General features: G+C 41.7%; 1 protein-coding gene across 1 annotated transcript in view; it reads right to left on the bottom strand.

Moving 5' to 3' along the window:
* Nucleotides 1-18240, bottom strand: part of LOC149290627 (PMS1 protein homolog 1-like) — a 36022-nt gene that overhangs the window by 6515 nt on the left and 11267 nt on the right. Inside the window, exons 5-7 of the mRNA XM_089488429.1 lie at nt 4726-4842; nt 327-449; nt 44-187 (exon numbers count right to left, since the gene is read on the bottom strand). Of these exons, the coding sequence (XP_089344555.1) occupies nt 44-187; nt 327-449; nt 4726-4842 (384 nt within the window). The remainder of the gene's footprint in view (nt 1-43; nt 188-326; nt 450-4725; nt 4843-18240) is intronic.

The following is an 18240-nucleotide window of genomic DNA, read 5'->3' as shown; positions in this document are numbered from 1 at the left end:
TTTAAAAAAAAAAAGGAAATCCAATCATAATAATACAAAATACCTTATTCTGCAGCATGACCTGGGTTTTATCAGGGGTTAAATTAACATCCAAAAACGAGGCAGGAAGGACAATATTCATGAAGAAAATTGGGTAGCAACGTGAAGAATCCTTGTTCTGGCTCTCATTATAATACAATCGAATCATCTGTAGTAATGAAAAAAATATTAGTGTTAAACTTACCTAAAAATGTTTACAAATCACTTTGTGATTAAGGTGGTAAATGCAAATTTATAAACACTGTTTTAGCAACATAACAACACAGATTTAAATGCAGCAGTGTTACCTTCATTATTTCTTTATGTTGAACAGGACGATAGTTTATAAAAAGGAAGCTCCTTTCAGAGCTAGAAAAACTGGTCAGTGTGCTGTCTGAGCCTGGTGTGGGAAGGTATCCACTAATCGATATCTACCAGCATGATAAAAAAGAAGTTAGGTTAGGAATCTACAAAATTATTTCAAATTATGTACAGCTGATACCTATAATCTGGGCTTCAAACATGAGTTCCACACCATTGGTAAATACCTAACAAGCAGCCATATCTATATCAGTAGTGACATTGGAGACACAAGCTTCTTAGAGGCACAGGCCACCTTCCATCTGTGTGCCACTTTCCACCCAAGTGCCAATTTTCCTAAGTGCCACTGTTTTGGAGTTTACCAAGGGAGTTCACCAAGGAAGACAACAAGGAAGGACAAAGAGAAATCTGGAGGCTCCCTGCAATCAATACGCCACTGAACCGTCATCAAGTGCTGCCTACTGCTTATTGTGTTTGTTCCACCACCGCTCAATTCCCATCACATCTGTCTCCAGTTACCATGCTCACAATGCTCTTGTTCCTCTTTTCACTGTCCTCTATTATTAGTAGAACAGTTATCTCTCTCCAGCCACCAGCATATATATTAATATTGTTATTGATTTTTTTGTCCAATTTTGGTGTGTTACTTTTAATAAAAGTGTGGTTATTTTTTTTAAGCTGTGGGGGGGTCATTTTCGGTTTCGGCCAAGTGAATCCTGAATTTTTCAGTTTCGGTCCAGAATTTTCATTTCGGTGCATCCCTAGTGTCGGTGTGGCAGAGCCTCTCCTGGTGTGTGTGTTTGTTTGGGTGTTGTGTGGCAGACCCTGTCCCTTGTGTGTGTGTGTGTGTGTGTGTTTGGGTGTCGGTGTGGAAGGGTGTGTTCCTTTGGGTGTGTCCTGGTGTGTATTTGGTCATCTGTTTCTTGGCACTTTACTTACTGTAGGAATAAATAGAACTATATCTCCAGCCACCAGCACCTCGACACTATGTCTGTATTGCTCCATCATTACTTTCTTCTCCCCTTCTCTCATCCCAAGCACTTTTCAATTTTACCTCCTCCCTTTCTCCCACCCCCACTCACTCCCAGCAATCTCTCACACAAGTCCTATTTCCACCTCTACTCGCTCTTTTGCTTCTTTTAGCAGCTGGGGATATTTACCCAAATCCTGGCCCTCCTGTGGTGCTCTCTTCCCCATCCTCTCCCATTCAACATTCTAGAAACTTCAATAATCTTGTCCACATACCCCGCTGCTCTTCCTACCCCCTTTTACCATTGCACTCTGGAACGCACCTTCTGTCTGTAACAAACTAACAGCTTTACACAACCACTTTACCTCTAGTTCCCTGCACCTTCTCACTCTAACTGAAACCTGGCTAACCTCTTGTAACACCGCTTCTCCTGCTGCTCTCTCCTATAATGGCCTCCACCTCACTCACACTCCTCGATCTGATGACAGGAAGGGTGGTGGGGTAGGCTTCCTACTCTTTCCAACCTTTTCCCTCTACTCCATCACTCTCTCTTTCTCCTCATTTGAAGCCCATGCTAGCCGACTATTTAATTCCATCTCCTTACGCATAGCTGTTATATACCGTCCCCCTGCCCCGGCTAACATCTTTCTTGACTTATCCTCATGGCTTCTTCTCTTTCTCTCTTCTGATATTCCTTCTGTTATCTTTGGGGATTTCAACATCCCAGTTGACACCCCATTAAGCCCCATGGCTTCAAAATTTCTTTCTATTACCCCCTCTTCTGATCTCACACAACATATTAACTCCCCTACTCATGATGATGGTCACACCCTGGACCTTATTTTTTCTAGCATGTGCTCTCTCACTAACTTCTCTAATTCCCCTTTCCCCCTCTCTGACCACCACTTCCTTTCCTGCTCTCCAACCTTGCCTCCTACTCATTCCCTTGCACAATATCCTCAACTAACCAGAGACCTCAGCTCAATTAACCCTGAGAAGTTCTCAACCAATTTACTCCCTCTCCTCTCTCATATCTCTAACATGTTGTGCCCTAGCAACGCTACCTTTCTCTATAACTCCACTCTCACATCTGCTCTTGAGGATGTAGCCCCAGTTACTACTCTCTCCTCACGATGCTCACGTTTCCAACCCTGGCACACGACTGTAAACCGACACCCACAACGTTGTTCCCTCCCTGCTGAGCGTAGTTGGCGAAAGTCTCATTCCATGGCTGACTTTCTGCACTACAAATTTATACTACGTTCCTACTACTCTGCTCTCAAAAACTGCCGTCTCAATCTTAAAAACATTGCCCCCATCCGTCCCTTCCTAATACACCATGCCACTAAGGCTCTCGTCCATGCCCTTAGGGCTCGACAAATCCCAGGCGCCAGGTCGCCATGGCGACAGAGAATTTTGTCCCGGCGCCTAGGTTTTGTCAGCCTCTTACATCCATAAAAAAATGTGGATGTAAGAGGCTGAGTAACCACACAGGGGAGCTGCTGCTGCTGTCTGCCCAGGAGTCTGGGCAGACAGCACAGCCACTCAGAGCCCGCCCCCGAGCCTGAGATCCCTCCCACGGAGTGATCCTGTAGGCTGAAACCGCGGTTGCTGCAAAACCAGCAATCGTGTTATCAGCTGCCACAGGCAGCTTCAGGGAAGGGGGTTGTGTGTTGATTGGTTCCCCACACAAGTGTGGGGACCTGACCCAACACCCCCCTGCTGCCTGATCGCTCCATGAGAGCGACAGTGCAGCGTTAACCCCTTCAATGCCGCGATCACCCCCACAAGCCCTTTGATGATTCCTGTAGGCATGGAAGCCTACAGCAGTCATCAAAGACTCCCCTCCCTGCAATGGCTGGTCTATAGACCAGCAATTGAGTCCCAGCTGCCAGAGGCAGCTTCAGGGACAGGGGAGAAGGTTCTTTGGTCTCCACATGAGTGTGGACACCAGCCCCAACACCACCCTGCTGCCTGATCGCTCCATGAGAGCGACAGTGCAGCGTTAACCCCTTCAATGCCACACTTGTGTATGACACATTCGTGGCATTGCAGGGGTTAACATTTTTCCCCACAAGCTTGTGGGGACTAAATATCAGTCAATGCTGTGCTCCAATGGAACATCAGCATCGAAAGAGTTAAAAATAAAAATAAAAAATTAATAATAAAAAAAAACAGCACTGACCTGAAAGTCCAGGGTGCTTCCAGGTCAAACGCTGTGAGTTTAGTAAGTGGGCTGATGATGATCCGATCCCTCCTAACCAACTGTTAGTTAAAAAAAATCCTGGCTCCTAACTTTTTTACCTGGCGCCTAGATTCACAACAAATTTGTCAAGCCCTGCCTTAGTATCTCCCGCCTTGATTATTGTATTTCTGTCTTAGCTGGTCTCCCTCTTAACCATCTCAACCCTCGACAATCCACTATGAATGCTGCTGCCAGACTTATCTTCCTCTCCCATCCCTTCACTAACGTCTCTCCCCTCTGTCAGTCTCTTCACTGGCTGCGCTTCAGGATTCATTTCAAAATCCTGACTCTTTTTTTCAAAGCTCTTCACAGCAGTTCCCCTCCCTACATCTCCTCACTCATCTCTAAATACACTCCTAACCGGGCTCTCCGCTCATCCAATGATCTCCTTCTATCCTCTCCTCTGATTTCTAGGTCTCATGCACACTTACAAGATTTCTCAAGGGCTGCCCCTATCCTCTGGAATGCTCTCCCTCGGTCTATCCATCTTTCTCTCTGCCTTTATTCCTTCAAAAAATCCCTCAAGACCCACTTCTTTAAGGACGCTTACAACATAGAACATTAATGCCCTCCCATATTCCTTTAGCTCACCTTTCCTAGTCCCTCTCCTGCAATACTTTTACTAGTGTGGCTGATCCATCCCTAACGACGGCACTTTTACCTATTGTGTAATACTACTTGTTTTGTCCTGTCCACCAATTCTACAGCACTACGGAATTTGATGGCGCTATATAAAACAATAAATAATAACCATAAGACTGACCTATATTTGGACACCCTACGAAGATAGAAACCCAGATTATTTCAGTTCCTTCTCATCACAATAGCTTGATTATATGAAGACTTTATCGGAGTCAGAAAGTGTTGCTTATGTTGTTAACTACAAGGGTAATGTGATATAAAGAATCTTTCTTTCCTCCATGGACTTGTATTTTTTTTTAATTAAACCTACAACTTAGTATATCTTAACATAGCATGTCTCCACATGCTAAATTATTTTTTTTGCTCTGTGAGATTTATTTTTAATGCCATTTAATGGAATTTAATAAGTACAGTAACAGTAGAGGCTGACATACACCAAAGTTATCACCAAACCCTGCAGGAATTGGAGAGTGTGACTTAAGAACAATATACCATTCAATAAAGCAACAGAGGCCATGCTTTCACTTACTTCTGGATCATCACATTGATGTTGAAAAGGGACCATACTGCTCATGATGGCAGTTCCCAGGACTGTCATGAGGGCCATTTTGTGATCCAACACCTTGGACTTTTGCCAAATTACTGCCTGCAAAAAATGGCACACATTAAATTTAGACTTGTTGAACTGAAGTCACCTGCTCTATCAACTGCTCCTAAACATATCTGGTTTACCTCTCACAGTTCAAACCAAAAGCAATACTAAACGGAAAACTCAGGCCAGATATTTGCAGCAGTGTATAGGACATGATAAAAAAACAGCCTGATAAGGTATAGATCACAGCAATCTAAAATCACTGTAAATGAGTGGAAAGGATTGTCCATTCTCCGGAGGAGGATTAAACACAGAAACCCTATCAAGACACTTTCTCATCAAATACATGGAGGGTCCTGGACATCTAAGTGGACTTGGTGCCCGAAACAACAACGTAAAAATGAATACAAATATTTACCCGCATCCTACATGTTTTGTTCCACAGGGGAACTTTCTCATCGGTGTTGCGGTTAAGATGTTAAAATATCAAGCACAATTTACATAAATCTATTAGTATGTTAGCCTCACTATCGCACTTAATCCCAAATATATATTATCAGTAAGATTAGATAGTAAAATGCTATATTACAAAAAGTTTTGCTATTGCACTTAACTCCCATTATATATTGCAAATTAAGTCAGGAAACAATAAACCTCATTATTGCACTTAAACCTAACGGTTGGAGGTTTTAGAATCTAAAACCCCTCTCCTTGACATTTTTTTTAAACTAAATAAACTCCCCCATAAAATCTTGTCGTCCTTCCTATATTTTGCTATCTGCAACCACATTGGAATAAAATGAGGTTAATTTGAAAAGTTTCTTCAGTACTGAAACTGGAGAAAGTTGAGGTTTTTCTTGGGATGATTGCGTAAATATCACAATAAAAGCATTTATCCTAAATGTTATCTTATTTTCCCCTCTTCCTAGACTGGGTGCTAAAATATTTTTTGTGTCTATTTTGGACTTACTTCCCCATGACCACATAGGCACACATAGGCCACACAGGCACACAAGTTAAATACAACTCGAAGGAATTTTTCCTACAAAGAATCTAACAGAAATGATTTTTGAATTTTTTTCTTCAGCATATATATAGGGCACTTTACCAGATATTGCCTGTTTAACTCCTTCACGACGATGGACGCAATAGTACGTCATAATTCCTGCTGCTTTGACCATCGGTTAGTCCATATTTATTTAATAAGAGTTATTATCCATTATTAGGCACCAACAAATACATTAAAACAAAAACACATGGCACAAGTTGAGGACCCTACCTGTGAGCTTGCCATCTAGCCTTCAGGTATTTTTACACAAAGTTCCTGGCAAGAATGGTCAGGTCATAAGGGCCCAATTGTGAGCATACAATATAAAGCAGTTTCCAAGCTGTGGTTGCACAGGATGGGCTGTTTAAAAATGGAGTGGTTATTTTTTTAATTTATTTTTTAGAGGTTTATCCCATAATTTAAATGTGAATCTGCTGTCTAGCTTTGGCTTTGTGTGTTATCCTTCCCTTGCATTTTCAATCTCAGGGTAGGTATAACTAATAAGATTTTTATGTTTAAATAAATCTCTTTATATTATTTTGGTCATCTCTTTTGCAGATGTCTTCCCGTACTCCAGAGGATCCTGCTCCTGAGGGGCGCAAGTCCACTGCCAAGCGCAGGCATTTTACCTGCCGTGGGTGTGATACACCTTTAGAGGATACTTATCCTTATAGTCGCTGCCCAAGTTGCAGAGATTCCCCTGAGGCAGAACCCAATATACTGGATATGATGATTTGGGTTAAAGATTTTGTTGGATCCTCTATCAAGAGATTTGAGGATACACTCCAGATAAAGAGACCTAGGGCCCAGTCCCCTGCAAGGGTGGTCCCTATGTCTGAAGACGGTTATCTCACTGTAGATGAGCTTGACTCTTCTTCTGAAGAAGAACCTGCTTCATCGTTCTGGTTTCCCATTGAGAAAACCCAACGGTTACTAAAGTCCATCCGGTCGGGGGACCAGGATGTTGACTCTAAGGAAGCTCCAGAGACCACCTCTAGAGGGCCAAGGGCCTTCAAAGTGGATGAGTCTCTCATTAAGTTAATGGAGACTGAATGGAAACTCCCGGAAAAGGGTCCGGTTATCACCAAGCGGTTCAAATCTATGTTTCCGCTTAATGTAGACCAGCAGCGCCCTTGGGGTCCTCCCCCTAAAGTCGATATGGCCATCGCCAAGATGTCCAAGAGGACCGTGGTACCCACGGATGATGGATCTTCTTTACAGGATCCTATGGATAGGCGCATAGAGTGTTCCTTGCGCCGCAATTATGCGGCTGCTTCTGCCTCTGCTACTGTGGCTATTGCCTCTACTGAGGTTACTAATTTTCTGCGCACCAGAATGTCTCAAATCCAGTCGGATATTGATGCCGGTGTTCCAAGAGACGATATCTTGAAGCAGTTCAAGACAGCTCAACTGGCTGTGGAATTCCTTTCTGATGCTGCGCCTCAACATCTGAAGCTAGCCTCCAAATCTATGGCGCTATCTGCTGCTGCAAGGAGACCCCTATGGTTAAAACCCTGGAAAGCGGACAACACCTCCAAATTTTCGCTTTGTGGGTTGCCTTATGAACCAGGCAAGCTGTTTGGCAGTGAGCTGGACAGGATCATGGAGGGCCTTTCGGACAAGAAAGGCAAATCCCTCCCCCAGCAGGTTTCCAGAGGGAGAGGCAGACTGTCCAGAGGATCCAGGTCCCAGGGACCTTTTAGATCCCAATGGCGTCAGGGGACTCAGCAGAGAGGAGCAGGTCGCACCCACGGGTCCTATGAGAAGAGAAAGGACCTTTGACGCCAAGAGTCTGGCGCCAGAGAGTCCGGAGGTAACCCCTCCTCCAGTACTAGACCCCCGGTGGGAGGTCGTCTATCTTTTTTTCTGGAGGCTTGGGAGAGGTCCATACCAGACCTCTGGGTGTTAGATATAGTCCGATCAGGCTACAAAATAAATTTTGTTTCCCTACCTCCTCCAAATTTTGTGCTGACAAGGATTCTCTCGCGCGAGAGGCAAAGAGTCCTAGAGGAATCTATCCACGCCTATATTCAGAAGAAGGCTTTGGGGAAGTTCCTCCAGAAGAGCGTGTATTCGGCGTCTATTCGCCAGTCTTCCTTGTGCCCAAGATCACAGGAGACTGGCGGATGATCTTAGATCTACGCTATTTGAACAAGTTCATAGCGAGAAAGAAATTCCGCATGGAGTCCATACGCTCTGTAATAAATATCTTACAGCCGGGAGACTTGATGGTCTCAATAGACTTGAAGGACGCTTACCTACATGTTCCTGTTTGCCAAGCCCACAGGAAATATCTGCGGGTGGCTGTATCCCTTTGTGGCGTAGTGAAACACCTTCAGTTTGCTGCCCTTCCCTTCGGGATCTCCTCTGCTCCACATACCTTTACCAAGGTTGTTGTTGCCGTGGTAGCAATCTTGAGACTAGAAGGCCTAGAAATCGTCCCATATTTAGACGATTGGCTTCTAACAGCCGCTTCTGCAGAAATTCTGCATTCTCATCTTCAGCAGGCTCTGGTTTTTCTCCACCAGTTAGGGTGGATAGTAAACTACCAAAAGTCCGAGTTGGTTCCATCCACTTCCAGGAAGTTTCTGGGGTTCATAATCGACTCGTCACGGATGACTCTCTCTCTGTCTCTCGCCAGATACAATCGAGTTGTCAGAGCCGCCAGTTCTCTAAGGACCCCTCAGTCGGTGTCCATCAGAACGCTTATGAAGATGTTAGGGCACATGTCAGCGACTGCGGATGCAGTTCCTTGGGCCCTTTGGCACCTACGCCCTCTCCAATCGGAAGTTTTGGGCATTTGGAATCGCAAGGGTTGAACAAAATGTGCACCTTGTCTCCTCAAGTCCGTCGCTCCCTCAGTTGGTGGGAGCATCTGAAAGATGGGAGGTCCTTGATTCAGCCAGCCTGGATTCTGTTGACCACGGACGCATCCCTTCTAGGTTGGGGAGCCCATCTAGAGGACATTCCAGTACGAGGTACTTGGTCCCGTCCAGAGAGCCTTATGTCTTCGAACTTCAGAGAGCTCAGAGCAATCAGATTGGCGCTCCTTCATTTTGCTCCGCAAATCCGCGGCAAAGCGGTGAGAGTTCGTTCAGACAACATGACGGCGGTTTATTACATCAACAAACAGGGTGGCACAAGATCTCAACCTCTTCTCAAGGAAGTGGGAATGATCCTATCATGGGCAGAGCAGAACCTCTCCCACCTCTCTGCAGTCCACATTCGGGGATCTCTCAATGTGGTAGCGGACCGTCTGAGTCGGGGTCTCAGTGTTCCAGGCGAGTGGTCACTAAACCAGGAAGTATTTCATCAAATTACACTTCGGTGGGGAATGCCAGAAATCGACTTAATGGCTACGAGGTTCAACGCCAAGGTGAAGATCTTCTGCTCCCTATACAGGGAGGACAATCCTTGGGCGATAGATGCTCTGTCCATTCCTTGGAGGTTCGGGTTGGCTTACATCTTCCCTCCAATTTCCATGATACCAAGGGTATTGATGAAGATCAGAACGGACCAGACCTCGATTATTGCGATAATTCCATTCTGGCCGAAGAGGTCATGGTTCACCCAGCTCATGGGGATGAGTCAGGGTCTGTACTGGCAGCTTCCAATATCAGAGAACCCTGTGTTTCTGGGCACAGGGTCTCGCCTAGATCTGAGAATTCTCAATCTGACAGCCTGGAGATTGACAGCTCCCTATTGAAGGATAGTGGACTTTCTTCTGGGGTCTTGAGGACTTTGTCTCATTCGAGAGCTGAGTCTACTAATAGAGCTTACAACCGGATTAGACGTATTTTTTCACTATGGTGTGCGAAGAACAAAGTGGGTTTCTCAGATTCCCCCATTTCTTCCATATTACAGTTCCTCCAGGATGGTCTGGATAAAGGCCTAGCTCCCTCTACACTAAGGAGTGCACACCTCAGCCGTATCGGCTTTTCTAGGAAAACCCCTGTCCCAAGAACCCCTTATCAGGAGGTTTCCTGGAAGGCTGCCTTCCTAGTGGCGATCACCTCTGCCAAGAGAATTGGTGAGTTGCAAGCTCTGTGTGCCTTTGAGCCTTACACCCTATTCCTGCCTGATAGGGTTCTCCTAAGGTTCCTGCCAGCTTTCTTACCGAAGGTTCCTTCGTTTCAGAACATTAATCAGGTCATTTCTCTACCTGTTTTTCACCCAGATCCTTCAACAGAAGAAGAATCTCTTCTACATACTCTTGATGTCTCTAGATGTCTGCAGATCTATCTACAAAGATCTGGTGTCTTCAGGAAAGATGACAATCTCTTTCTACAGTTTTTTGGCAGGAACAAAGGATCTAAAGCTTCTAAACCATCCCTGAGCATGTGGATAAAGGAAGCCATCAGAGAATGCTTCTCAGCTCAAGGCTTGCCTCCTCCCGCCTTTGTCCGCGCTCACTCTACCAGAGCGGTAGCTACCTCGGCTGCTGAGAGGGGCCTCATCCCTCTTCAACATATTTGTGCTGCAGCCTCCTGGAGTTCTAACTCCACTTTTATAAGCCATTATAGGCTTAATTTCAGACGTCCGGAAGACCCTCCCTCATAGGTAATCTTCTAGCTACTTGCCCTCTTGTGCTGCCAGTTAGGACGTAAGGGAATCGTTAATTTCTAACGATAATTTGTTTTCCCTTAGTCCTAACGGCAGCACACTAATTTCCCTCCCTCTTATATTTTTTTATTAATTATTGTTATAGCACACTGTGGTTAGGGGTGGAGTTCCCTTTATAGGGGGGGTAAGGGGGTTAATTGTTTATTTAATTGTGTAAATCATTAATTTTCCACCTGTCCTAATTGTTCACAGGGGCAGTAATACCCCTGTTGTGCTGCCGTTAGGACTAAGGGAAAACAAATTATCGTTAGAAATTAACAATTATTGTTTTAGCAAATTGAATTTTTGGCAGTCCAGCCAAAATGCCTTAAACGTCATATTTTCGTCACTGGTTAGGATTATTCTCCTTTGCAGTTTAAAAATGAACTAATGTGTTTCACACAGCATAGTCACCTGCGCAAGACAGGAATACTTTCATTTTTTAGGTAATCGGAAGCTCCCTGTGTCCTATGCTGCATTACATAAAATTGAACATATAATAACAGTTAAGACAAGTTGGAATATGCAGAGCTGCAAGAGTTAGAAAGTATATATTCACACACAACCAGCTGACTAGGTTCCTGATAGGGCCAACTGGATGTATTGCCTGTAAAGTATTCACCAGAAAGAACATCTGAATATACATGCTCATAAACACTAGCATCTGTTGGGTTTTAGCAGTTCTCATGCTAGAGTCTTGATTTCAGTCATGGATGCCCAGTAGAAAGCTATTCCCTGACAACTCTAATTGAGTTTGATTCTCGGCGCAAAGCAGCATTTACTTCAACTGTACTATCAATAAATACTCACAACCAGCTTCTATATACTAAAGGAGACTGAAGGTATAAACTGGCTTTTCAAGTGCATTTTTAGCCCTTGCACTGTATAAAGTATCAACTAAAAGATGAAGAAACTCACGGAAAACTGTAGCAGTAATTATGTTATTGCTAATGCTGTATTCTCTCTTTAATAGAGCTGTTGAATCTGCAAGCACTCCAAAAAAACCATTAAAAAAATGATAAGAAGTACTGTAATCCATGCTGGTTATCAGTGCCAAATTTGGATTTACAAATTCATTTTTTAACTCAATGGTATATAATTAAATGGTAGATAAGTTCTTAAATTCATCAGAAAAAGCAGAAGGGCTGTCTTGTAATGCATTAAATGAATGCTCAGCAGACATACCTTATAGAAACATAGAGGCATGTAACAGTTATCACAGTAGATTTGAGCCGGCCATGCCCTATGCAGTGTATACTGTTCTGTGCAAATTGTTGGTGTTACATATATCATGACAGTTTAGATAGAAGATCCAGCTCCACAAATAAGGGTTAAAAATTCAAAATTTAATTAGACCAGTTAAAACATAATAGACAAAAAAAGAGAAAAAAAGAGAGATAGATGTGCTCAAGTGATTGAGAAAAAATACGCCAACGCGTTTCAAACCTTACGGTTCTTAATCATGGCTTAAAAGTATGTTGCTGCTACTGCACCTTATATATAAATGACTCTGTCTAGAGATTGATCTATGCTCACGCCCCCTCGTTAACCCATAATTAGTCAACATAGGGAGTGGGTGCAATTAATACAAACCAAATCAAGGGAGCGGGTGCAATTGATACAAATCAAATCAAAAGCAAATCAAGGGAGCGGGTGCAATTGATACAAATCATGGTACACATGGAAATTCTACACCAAATGATAATTCCAGTACGTATAACAAATGAAAATATATCATCCCAAAACTGATTTCAATAAGAAACTGTAGAGGGTTGCTTGCTAGACATGAGTTAGGAAAATTGCATTGTTTCAAACTTGAGTCGATGCCTCTACATGGTTGCATATAGGCTACACTATATGGACAAAATTATTGGGACACCCGACTATTACACCAACATGGACTTTGATGACATCACATTCTAAATACATAGACATTTATATGTTGGTCTCCACTTTCCAGCTACAACAGCTTCCACTCTTCTGGGAAGGCTTTCCACAATATTTTGGAGCGTTTCTGTGGGATTTTGTGTTCATCCGGTAGAGCATTTGTGAGGTCAGGCAATGATGTTGGATGAAGAAGGCCTGGCTCCATTGCAGTTCACCCCAAAGGTGTTCAATGAGGTTGAGGTGAGGGCTCTGTGCAGGTCAGTCAAGTTCTTCTACACCAACCTCATCCAACCATGTCTTTATCGACCTTGCTTTGTGCAGCAGTCATGCTGGAATAGAAAAGGGCCTTCCCCAAACTGTTTCCACAAAAATGTCTTGGTACGTTTTGGTATAGACTTAAGATTTCCCTTCACTGGGAGAAAGGGACCTAGCTCAACCCCTGAAAAAACAGCCCCATACCATTATCCCTCCACCTCCAAACGTGCTGTTCTGCTTCGTGGCTGAGTTGCAGCTCTTCCTAAACACTCCCACTTCCCATAATACAGTTGACTTATTGCAAAGGTGGCTGGCTGTCACAGTACCAAACCTGAATTCACTGAGCTCTTCAGAACACCACATTTTTCACACAAACGTGCATGGCTAGGTGCTTGGTTTTATACACATGTAACAGGTGTATCCTAATACCTTTATCCATATAGTGTATGTTTAAATTGTCCCATTCTGGAAACCCATTTGAGAATTAGCACTTTAATTGCAAGAGTTGTGCCACAATTACACTTTCCAGAATGGAATAGGGTATGACGAAATCGCTGTACTGTTATGTGGGTCAGCATACTGAATACACATGATGCTGTTTATTAAAGATTATGTGAGAGTGGACACATAGGTACAGTAATAAATCTGAGCTGCTGATTAATGCAAGGATGTTATTACACTGCCTGGCCTCCTGAGTAGCTGATATACTTAACTGTAAAAAGATCACTTTAGTAAACAGCTTTTCAGAAAGGTAGGAAACATGAGGACATATTAAATTAAATGCAAACTTTGTGATAGTGGATACCGTTAATATTTTTTAAGCATGTTCCATTCTGAACTCTTTTTCCCCTAAGTATAATAAGTTTCTGATGGGCATTGAAGATGTAATGTTGCTCGAGTGCAGAACAAGCTTAGAACTTTTAATGACAAAATGGAAATTTTTTCACGTTTCAATAAAAGATGTCAACATGCCACAATTACACTTACCAGAATGGGGTTGGTTATCAGATTTCTGCACCTTTTATATGGGTTAGCATGATATTACAATAGGCCATGTACTCTGGACTGACACATTAAAAAGGGAGCAATGTCTATTATTCCTATTTTGTAAGTTTAAAACACGCACATAAAATAGCAACTATTTATGTAAACCCATGTCCACGTTTACTATTACAGGTATTCTTGAAATAAACTGTATTTGCTGTGGTGGTAACTGTTTCAGTGAAATGAGCGGCACTTGCTTCCTGACATCAGTTAGGCTGCACTCTTGCATGATCACCTTTGCTTTCACTTTTCACGTCTCAATGAAAACAAAATGAAGGAAAACTGCACATATATCCTAAATTTGAATAAATTGGTGCAGGTCAATATAAATAATTCTCTAGCTACCTGTTAATTAACAGAAATGTACAAAGAACAAGAGGTCATCTTCTGAGACTGGAAGAGCAAAGATTTCATACACAACAAAGGAAGACATTCTTTACAGTAAGGGAAATAAAGGTATTGAATTCACTTCCAATAGAGGTGATTCTATGAAATACAATTGCTGCCTTTAAAAAGGGTCTGGAGTTTTTTGTTTTTGTTTTCTTTTTTCAAGAAAAGCAGACCATATGGGGCTATGAATAATGGAATTACCATTAATATTTGAGAGCTTCTTGATCCAAGAAGAAATCTTATTATCTTCAAGAAGATGGAGTCAAGAAGGAATCATCCCCCCATAAAAAAGCCAGAAGGATATGTAGAAGGGTTGAACTTGATGGACCTCTGTCTTTTTTCAACCAAAACTACTGCATTCCTGTGCTATCGTCTTGCAAGACAATTAGATCAATAAAATACCTGGCAAAGCACTGTTTTTGGCATCAGCACAGATACTTGTTACAAACAAGGGAGCCCGTGTGAGAAAATCCCTTCAGCATGTTTATTATTTCACAAAGAAGTACAAATTGATGGTTACTTAAATATAACAAACTATAAACATATATATGCAGATAATTAAATGGAAAAAAACATAAACTTGTAGTACTAACAATACATATACTTCCTAAAGTGCATAAGCCCAGTTCATAGCAACCAATGTTTACAATACACACGATCTTAATGGGCATCCCGATATTGTACACTTACACGTGTATATATTTTCCAGGTTATAGAAACCAAGTGTCTATAAAATGCCAAGCCTGAACATGAAACTCTTCAGTATGATGACACAGCACATAGTACTTAATTGATAGTGTATCATTAAAGACACTCCATCAGGAGCCGGCCAAGTATATCCTCTTGCAGACCTCAATTCATTCAGTTCACTACAGTGCAGAAAGCAGGACAGCAAAGCATGTGTTTCCACCCACTGTTCACAGCATAAAGGAGAACTCACATGGAAAAAATATTACCAGTATTAATAAATACGTTTAATCAGAGCAGGGTAGGATGGTATTCCAAAAGCCTTAAAATTCCGGGCCAGGATTTGCATTGAAGATGAAGCTTCTACAGGTGACGTTGGCTGTACCTCACCTGGCCAAATCAGGAGTGTTTAAAAAAGACCAGGTTGGTCGTGTTTATTCCTCTCCTATCTTAGTCAGGAGAGTTGAGCTTCTAAAAAACTGCTATTATAATCTTCTATTGTGTTACACAGAGTTAAGGTTGTATTCCCTAAAGGGAGAGTTCTCTGGAGAGTTGTGATGTCAATTCTCTATTTGTATGAAGAGACACCACCAACAGATTTCTCCAGCAAGATGAGCTGAGAAGGCCCTCCATCATGCTTCCTTCAGTGGGTGTTGAGACCGTGAAGAAATCTGTATATTAGTGTTAGTCATGCTCTCACCCAGGTTGACCTTAATTAATGTATAGTGATATAAAAGAAGCGAAACTACAACTCCCTGGCAAACTTTCCTTTTGACACACTTCTTTTTTGAAATTTTAAAGGGAGCAAGATAAATGTATAAAATATAGAAAGGGATAGATGCCTATACATAATGAGAGAAAGATGTACAATTCATATAACTGTCGTGCACGATAGGTCATATAGGGTTATTGTTGACATTAAGGACTTCAATATGGAATTCATCGTGAATTAAAATAGGCGGAAAAAACAACACCTATTTTCTTACTTACAAAATGGAAACTTTTAAGGCAGCTGTGCTACAGCTGCACGTTTCCACATACAACCAAATGGCAAACACTGTTTTTTTGTAAACGAGCACAGCAGATTTTAGGTGACAACATCTCCATTTCCAAGAAGTAGATCCTTATCCACAGGAAGCAGGGATCTGCATAACACATCTAATCTCTCTGGCTTGTGGCACACAGCAAAATAGCTACAGGAGGAGATATTCTTACAGGAATGCACACATTTAGGAGATTATGCTAACGATTTATTAGAGTGATGCAATGGACATATACACACACAATCATAATATAAAGAACATTGTCAGACAGTTCTTTTTATTAGTTCATAAAGATAACAGATGCATTTTTCCAAATAGCAGAAAGCTGATCTGCACTGTATTCTAAGAAAGTCAGAGAATCAGTAAAAATATAATCTTACATTTGTGATATGAAAAACTCACAGAAAACGTTCCTTAAATCAACAAACCCTGGTTTGTGGAAACTGACCTGTAAAGAAGGATGGGCAATACTTACAAATTATATTTTATGAACTAACAAACTAGAGAAGGTTCAATTCAGTTTAATGCTTAATATCTAAGTGGTTTTAGAAGACCACTGCTGTCAAAGTATTATTTTCAGCCACTGCTTTATTTCACAATCTCTTGCTGTTAAAACACAAAAAGCTGCATTAACTAGCTATCATTTTCTATTAAACCCATTCATCTTTAGAGTGGTGAAGGTCTTTAGGTAGAGAAACAGAGCGGCACATACCGGCAACATACTGGAACAAGCATGGAAAACATTAAGACAATGTGTATCGAACACTAAATCTCAGTCATTTTACATGGGGAGAGTAACTTTGGGCAAGGTACTCTTATTTTATTTCTAATTCAGCAACAGGATTTAATGCAGTCGATCTCACAATTATATATGCACCAACAGTTCAATGACTTTTTATTTTTTGTACCCTATATGACAATGGCGGTTTTAACATTTCTGGGGTGTTTTGGGGTTTGGGTTTAGCTGCCATCTTCAAATTATTTATTGTTTTTTTTCAGGACTAGAAACCATTTACTGATCCTATCTAATTTACTATTAAAAAATAACAACATTTGGAGAAAAGTTATAAGGCAATAATTACAAGTAGTGTATTGCTATTTCAAAACCATTTTTTCCAAATCTGATCACCCTGCCCCATGTCCATTTTGAGAAATCTTTAAAGCCGACCAATTTAATTTAACCCCATCAAATGTTTTTGAAGACTAGACAATCCAGCGTATTTCAAATGGTAGTATTAACATTTTCCATGTACTAATTCTACCACCAGCCTTTGACAAAGTTTGTGGTAGTAATTTCTTTTTCTTCACGCACATTGTTCTTCAGGTATGAATTTATAGCTTCCCAGTACTCCCAACCATCATAATCAAGCCATCTGAACAATCAACAGCTCCAACACATCATTGGAACCAGATCAACTCATCCCCATCCAAGCAGTCCTCTATTGTCTCGCTTCCCCCTCAACCACTGACTAGATTGTATGCTAGCAAGAGCAGGGCCCTCCTCTCCTTTGCACCAGTTTATTATTGTATGTGTTTTTGTATGTAAAAGTGTTTACTGACTGTAACAGCGCTGCAGAATCTGCCAGTGCTTTATAAATAAATGTAATGTAATAGCTCCTGGTATATGTCATTTTTCAATTAGGAATTTTGACATTTTCATACTGAGCCCATATCCTATTTGGGACACCTTTGAAGCCAGCCAATTCAATTTAACCCATCAAACCATATATTTTTGAAAAGTAGACACCCCATCTTGTATGAGCCAGCATGCCTCTCACTCAGGAGTGATCACACAGGGTCCCTAATTGTTTTTTTGTATTTCTGAATGCTTTGATATCGAACAACACTGGCTGAGCCTAGGAGGTATAATTTCCTAAGCATGTTTCTGCAGGTGGACACCACCAAATATATGACAAAGGTGACTGCTCTTGAGAGCAATCACATGGCTTTCAACTTTGTTTTGTGTAGCTGAATGCCTCGATGTCAAGGCATTGCAGCAACACCGACTAGGCTTCTTTAACCCCATGACGAGGCAGGCAAGTCAACAGTCGTTTAGGGGGTGCATTTCCGTGACATGCCTGGCACATTAATTGTTGTCAATGGGTTCATTTATAAGCATGTTTTCTGCTGTTTACCTGAACACTGTTCCACACTAACAGCCACCACATTTTCCAAGCTCTTTGTGGAAACACTTCCTACATAAGCCTCAAATTGATATTTTGGAATAGATATGGGTGGTATTTTTACTCCTCTTTCCAATTAAACTGATGATTCAACACAACATTTTTTGTGAGCATACTGGTGATGTATATACACACCACTTCTGTGTTGTCATTTTAATTGCTATCTCCCCCAGATTTGACATTTCCCCAGTTTGGTTTCAAGAAGTTTACAGATTGACTTGCAAAAAAAAAAAAGCCATAAAGCAGTCAACACCTATAATACATTGTGCAAAATTATTTGGTCACTTAAAATGAATATGAGTGGTATTTCCTA

Source organism: Sceloporus occidentalis, unplaced genomic scaffold (assembly GCF_023333645.1).
Source record: "Sceloporus occidentalis isolate IW3139 unplaced genomic scaffold, rSceOcc1.0.p SCAF_38, whole genome shotgun sequence".
Taxonomy (NCBI): domain Eukaryota; kingdom Metazoa; phylum Chordata; class Lepidosauria; order Squamata; family Phrynosomatidae; genus Sceloporus; species Sceloporus occidentalis.
The sequence above is the reverse complement of the archived record's forward strand: the minus strand, read 5'-3'. Positions and strand labels throughout refer to the sequence as shown.